Raw genomic sequence first — 6811 nt, forward strand, 5'->3', positions numbered from 1 at the left:
GGTCACAGCCCCACATCAGGGTCACAGCCCCACAGAAAGGCCACAGCCCCACAAAACCCCAGCCACAGCAAAGGCTCCCGACTGCTTCAGAGCCAGTTCATCCCCACTGCCCCCAGCTCCAAACCCTGCAGCAGAGTGGGGTGTGAGGTGACATTGCTGATATTGCAGTGATCACATCTGGTGGCTGCCAGAGCTGTGGCTGAGCACACCTGGCACTGCACACCTGGCTCTGCTCTCATTTATTGCACTCATTTTATCCCGAAAAGGAAAGCTGGATGCCACACACAATGTCAGTGGAGCTGACTGTCAGGTTTGTTAACTCTAATGAAGAATGACACACAGCCCAGCTAACATGGGAGGCTCACAGTTAGTGCTGAATGCTCTGCACACGCTGCCTATCTCATTATTGTTTGATATTGGGGCATTTTCCAGAAGTCCCTGGATTTGCTCTTCTCTTCACACTGCAGGGCGTTGGTTCTTACAGTAACCTGATCATTCCATGTACCCCATGCAGAGAACACGCTCTTTCGTTATTGAAGGAAACTAAATTACACCATCATAAGCCTTCAGCTAAAACATCCAAAAGAATAGAGAAATTAAGATGTTTTGTATTGAAAATGTTTTTACATTATTAACACCATGGCAGGATTGTCTTCAGTTAAGGTTAAGCACAGTACTCCGATGAAAGGCAATTAGAAAAGAAATGGAGTTGTTTGGTTTTTCTCTAAAACAATCTTTGTACCTGACAAAAGCTTGGGTAAAAATTAACTAAATACATGGCACAGATGTTTAAAAGGCCATAAAATCAACCTGTTTGACATGTGAAACACATATTCAATCAGGACAAATCTGCAAGTTCAGCAGCATATTCAGTCTATTTACAGTCCCAATCAGCAGGAATGAACAGCAGCACCTGCCTTTTCCTTCTTAAATGACATTTTTTTAGTTCCCAAAGAAAACTCATGAAGTCAAAGAACAACCAGATTTTTAGCATTAAAGAAATATTAACCTCTGATTTCTTTATACAGTTTATAACCTCTACAGAGGGTTAGTTGCCAGGAAATACCCTCTCATTTTTTCCTGTAAAAAGAAATTGCTTAAATCCATCTTACCTGAATAAGACTTTCTTATCCCCAAAGCCATGCTGCCTCACGAGCTGCTCCTGCCCAGGCAGTTGCAGCCTACATTTGGAGCAGACACACCAGGAGCAGAGCAGAGAAAGTTTAAGGCACATTTAAAGTATTCTCCAAGGTACTGGCCAGAAACATCAAGCCCATACTCGTGGTATAGAGAGATCATTAATGGGCATTAGTGACAGACCATTATGACTTTCAGAATCATTAAAGATTCATAATGTAGCTGCATTGTTCTGGCAACATCTCGCCATTTCTTGGACATAAATGTACGTTTCTCCTACATGATTTACTTAAACTTATTGTTTTTCAGTGTCAGATTTTGTTTTCTGCCTCCTAGAATTACAAAGAGAGGCTGTAAGAGGATCCTGCAGTGCATCACGCCAGCCACAGGAGCCTGGTGCTTGCTTTATGTGATGCCCTTTCTGTAAAGCAATTTGCAAGAGGAATAGCTCAACAACATTCTGAGGCTGAATATGAACCATAATTCCTTTCTATTTTAAATAAGCTGAATTATTGATGTAGCACACATGTTAGAAGCATAAAAACACTTGCAAGGATTAAATTTGCTAACAATTCTGCAATAATTACCTTTTGAAATTGTTAAGCTTTGCCACTGCCTTTCAGCAGAGTTCACCATTTGGTACTTGGATATAGTGAAAAATACTGCAGATATTCCAGCTGGGGTCAACCAAAACTGCAACTCCCAAAGCAATTTTGCCAAGGAGGAAAATGCTGAGATTTCTTTTAAAGATGTGCAACACTGCAAGGAGGGAGCTCCAAAATGTTGTAGAGTTGTACTCAGTTGTGTTAATGAAGGATTTCAATTTTCTCCTGCTGACCTGAGACCTTGTTTCCCACACCTTTCCCCAGCACAGGAAGTTAAACCCACGCTCACACATTATGTAAATAATGAGATTTGGGCACTTTAGGAGCAGAATCAGATTTCAAAGTCAAATCTTGTCCCCAAGTGTGATTTGCTAACTGTGAAACCACAGAATTCCAAGTAGCAGAGAGGAGCTACTTGGAGAGAAGTTCACCAATTTACAACTAATAAATAATTATTATATATTGATTATAATTACTAATAAATAATAAAATTTACCACTAATAATTTCCCAAACCCAATATTTTAGTGTTTACTCATATATTACTGTATTACCACTAATACACATTGCTGCTTGTATATCTGGAATTCACAACATGATTATGCAGAAACATAACATGCTGTGAACTGCACAATTTTAGAATATTCCCTGTTCCTTATGCCACAACTGCTCAAAATCAAGCTGTGAATAATCCCAATATCCAACCACACTGTACAATTACTGTTAATTATTATTAATTATTGTTGTCAGAAATGAACAGTACCTCACAAGGAAATCTGCATTGGGGCAAAGAAATGATTTTGAGACCTCTCCACTTGGACATGGCCCTGTTCTCACCTGAGGAGGTCAGAAAGCCCCATGGGCACTGCAGACAAGTCCATTCCTCACAGCTCCTGAGTCCTTCTGATTGCAGGACTGACCTTGAGCCAGGAGCTTTGTGTCACCCGTGTCAGCTACAGCACACAGCCCAGAGTGGGAACTGCCAGGACAGGCAGCTATAAACCAGGTTAATCCCTTGGAAATGGAGTTGTTCCTCTTGTGGAACAGGAGATTCCCAAAGCCTGCATGAGCTTGTGATGGTAACTGCCTAAACCAGATTTGGATCTTATTAAAACATCATTATTCCTCAGTCTACCTCCAAAAGGCTTTAAAACCTCAAAGGGCAACTACAGCTGAGCAAGGCCAGCACTGCTGTCTGTGAACAGGAACCTCCAGGACAATCCAGATAAAAGGCTCCTGCAGCCCTGGGGGAGAGGAATGAGGGGAGTGGAGAGCTCTGAGCTGCTGCCCAGACCTTGGGGCTCTGCTGCCCTGCACAGCCCCTGCTCTGCTGGGCACCACTGCATTTTCATAATGTCATCCACAACTATCAGCTCTAGCTCCAAAGAAAAGTGACTCAACTGATCCATTTTATCATTTTGTGTCTCAGATCAGTGAAAATATCATGTATTTGTATGGGAAAACACATTTTCCCCGCTCTTTCTGACCTGACTGCATTATCCTGTCATGCAATCTAAAATCAGGAAGAATCTCATTAATGAGTGAAATTATTTAGTATTGTGATGCAGGGAATGTTTCGGTTTCCACTTTCTAAAGGGAAGCTGGGTGAAGCCAGCCAGGAATTTCGTTCCTTGGCTCCATGTGCCACCTGGTGGATCAGCCCAGCGTTCCAGGGCACACTGCAAGGGGTGCCTGCAGCTCAGGGGAGCTGCAAGGTGCAACGAGCAGCGCTGCAGCTGCCAGCACCTCTGCAGCTCACCTGCAGAAAAGCCTTCTGCAAATAAAACACGGCTCCTACACAAAGGGGAAACGTGGAATCCTGATTTTTCAGCCTATGAAACTGAACAGCTGCAAACTCCCAAATGTCAGAGATTGTCCCAACGATTTCTCACATTTATGAAAAGCTCCTGAGCCCAAGAGAAGCTCAGAATCAAGATCAGGACTTGCAGGAAGACACAGGACTCAAAGCAGAGAAGCAGGAGGCTTTGACACCTGTCTGCAGAGAGCTGGAAATATCTTTATGCCATAAAGATAAAACAGCAGAGTCAGAACTGGTACAAACCCTCTGAAGCCTTGCTCCATTTGGAACAGGATGTTTATTTTATATTCTGTTCTATTCCGAGCATTTCAGCAAAGCTGCAGAACCAAGTGCAGCCCAAAGCAGCTCATTGTGACATCAGCAACCCTGGCTGTGCTGTGTCACCTGCTGCACCAGGACAGGTGGGACAGGGACAGGTGGGACAGGGACAGGTGACACAGGGACAGGTGGGACAGGGACAGGTGACACAGGGACAGGTGGGACAGGGACAGGTGGGACAGGGACAGGTGACACAGAGACAGGTGGGACAGGACAGGTGACACAAGGACAGGTGACACCAGGACAGGTGGGACAGGGACAGGTGACACAGGGACAGGTGACACAAGGACAGGACAGGTGACACAAGGACAGGTGACCCAGGGACAGGTGACACAGGGACAGGTGACACAGGGACAGGACAGGTGACACAGGGACAGGACAGATGACACAGGGACAGGTGACACAAGGACAGGACAGGTGACACAAGGACAGGTGACCCAGGGACAGGTGACACAGGGACAGGTGACACAGGGACAGGTGACACAGGGACAGGACAGGTGGCACTGGGGGAGTCACCTGGCAGCTGCAGAACTGAGATTTCCTGCCCAGGGAGCAGGAATGGTTTGGGGTGGCAGTGCCACTGCCCAGTGTCACCTGTCCCCAGCAGCCACCCCAGCACACACAGCCCTGCTCCTGAAAGTGCCTTCATTTATGATAATTAAATAAACCAGCTCTAATAAAAGAATTATTTCTCTGTTTACCAAAGTAATTTAACTTGACACAAATCTGGGGTTGGGTTTTATCCTTCAGATTTTGTTCTTGATTTCTCCTGATATTTTATAACACTGTGAATCACTGTTATTTTATTTTCCTGTGATGAAATGTGAAAATAAACTATGGAAAATTTGACCTCAGCCCTGGACGGAAAAGGAGGAGCAGAATTCCCCAGTCTTTGATGAAGAAGACCCTGCACTGTTTGCCAAGTCAGCCTCAAGTTCCCTGTACACATTCCAGTAAAAGCAGAACACTGCAGCTGGATTCAGACCACATTTCCACCTGGGAGCTCCTGCTGTGGAGATCCAGAACTGGAACTGCATTTGTAGGGGAATAAATGAAATGGATTTTACCCTTACCCCACTATCCAGACTCACCACCAGCCACAGATGTTAATGCCTCCAAGAAGTTTCACCTGAGCACAAAGGGGAATATTTTTGTCCCAGAGCTCCATTCCACTGCCAAGCTGCTGCAGGAAACCTCCTGAGAGGAGTGAGTGAGGGTGATGAGCAGAGGAAATGGGTGTTTGTGTGCCAGGGGCACCCACCAGACCTTCACCATCACTGGAGGCACTCCCAGCCCTGTGCTCACAGCCTGGCTCCTGCTGGGGCACTGAGCACACAGGACAGGCTTTGTCAGCAGGAGCTGCTCCAGCACACACGAGAACTGCCACCACTTCTTTTACAGACATTCCCTTGGGCTGCTCACTGGGGAAAACACTCCCATGATTCCAGCACTCAGAAAAATCTCAATAAAGCATTTGCCACTAGAGGAGGCCATTCCATAAATCATTTCCCAGTGACACACCTGTTCCACCAAAATCTCCCTGGAGTTCTGCAAAATCACCACTACAGCTTTCCAGCTATTCCACTGAGCTTTCCTCTGAAATCAGGAAATTCCCCAATAACTGTGTCTGTACTTATTCTTCAGCCAAAGAAAAAGTAAGTTTTTCTTATTAAACAAAACCCATGTAGTTCCTAACCTGGATAATTTCTGTCTCTTTTAGCATGACAGTGTTTTTGCAGCAGAAAGGGAAAATGCAGGTGAATAAACTGGGGGCTTTCAGAGGCTCTGCTAATCTGTAAATACAATAATCCTAGGCAAGGAAACTAAAGATGGATGAATTATCAATGTGGCCCTATCATCAGCAAGTCCATTAATTTTCCTATCTTTTTTTTCAAGTCTTTTGAGCCCCTGAACCTCATCTTCAGTCCATCAGACTCCAGGTGAGCAGATTTGGGATTCATTCCCTTAAGAACTGTGCACTTGGATTATTGCTCCACATCTGAACAGAACCAAATCTTAGAACATCCCAATTCTCTAAGAAACAGATTTTCCAGTCCAGCCTAGGTATGAACTGGTATGAAGGGAAACAGGGCAGGTAATGCTGCTGGACAAATCCTGAGCTCATGAAACATCAGTGGCTGCTCCCCATGCACAGAACAAACACATCCAGAGGAGGTCAGGGAGAAAGCTTTGTTCACAATTCCACTTTTTGATGCTTCCATCACAGGATCCTGCACTCAGTGGAATCTTCTGTGCTGTTCCTCTGGCTCCCAACTGATAAACTCCAAATCTGTATCACTGAACATTCCCACCTGCACTTCCTGGGCAAAGAAGCAGTTGTTAAAAAAAAAAAAGAAAGTAATTTAACCTACTTACAATTATTTAATTAAGGAGCTGTGTGACTGTGTTCTCAGTTAGAGGTGAGAGCTCCAACTCCACATCTCAGCATTAGAGGGAGCGCTGCTCCTGTTTAATTCTCTTGCAAAGCCAAGGAGGAAAGTTGGAAGCACAGCTTTGGTGAACAGCAGCCCAGCATTCAGTCAGCAGCATTGGAAAAAGGAGCAAGAAAAAAGCCCAGGGATGTATTCCATGCTCTGCAATGAACCCAGAGCACAGCAGAATAAACATCCTCTCCCCCTGTCAGGCATCAGCATTGCTGCTCTAAGCAGCCCAGCAGCACCTGAAAGGTCACTCACACTCAGGGACCTTGGAGATCCCAAAGGATTTGTCAGCCTTTAAAGCAGTTAAAGTTATATTGATGGGCTTGGAGAAAGCCAGCAGGAATGGGCAGGAGACAGGAGTGAGCCACAGGACCCTGGACACCCCCAAATCAAGGGCAGGTGGCTGCAGTGGCATCCTGCTCCTGGGGGCCAGGGAGGAGCCAGGCAGGCAGGGAGAACCCCAGTGCAGTTCCCAGTTCTCCAGTGCAATTC

The 6811-nt window shown here is 45.4% G+C and overlaps 1 protein-coding gene across 7 annotated transcripts in view; it reads right to left on the bottom strand.

The window, feature by feature from the left end:
- FGF13 (fibroblast growth factor 13) overlaps positions 1 to 6811 on the bottom strand; it is a 196837-nt gene that overhangs the window by 60380 nt on the left and 129646 nt on the right. The window contains exon 1 of one of the 7 annotated variants that reach the window (XM_019006549.2): positions 1113 to 1158. The exons of the other annotated variants lie outside the window; for them this stretch is intronic. Coding sequence (XP_018862094.1) covers positions 1113 to 1143 — 31 coding nt within the window. The 5' untranslated portion in view covers positions 1144 to 1158. Of the gene's footprint in view, positions 1 to 1112; positions 1159 to 6811 lie in introns of those variants that run through there. 7 annotated transcript variants of the gene reach the window in all.

Source organism: Parus major, chromosome 4A, assembly GCF_001522545.3.
Source record: "Parus major isolate Abel chromosome 4A, Parus_major1.1, whole genome shotgun sequence".
Taxonomy (NCBI): Eukaryota; Metazoa; Chordata; class Aves; order Passeriformes; family Paridae; genus Parus; species Parus major.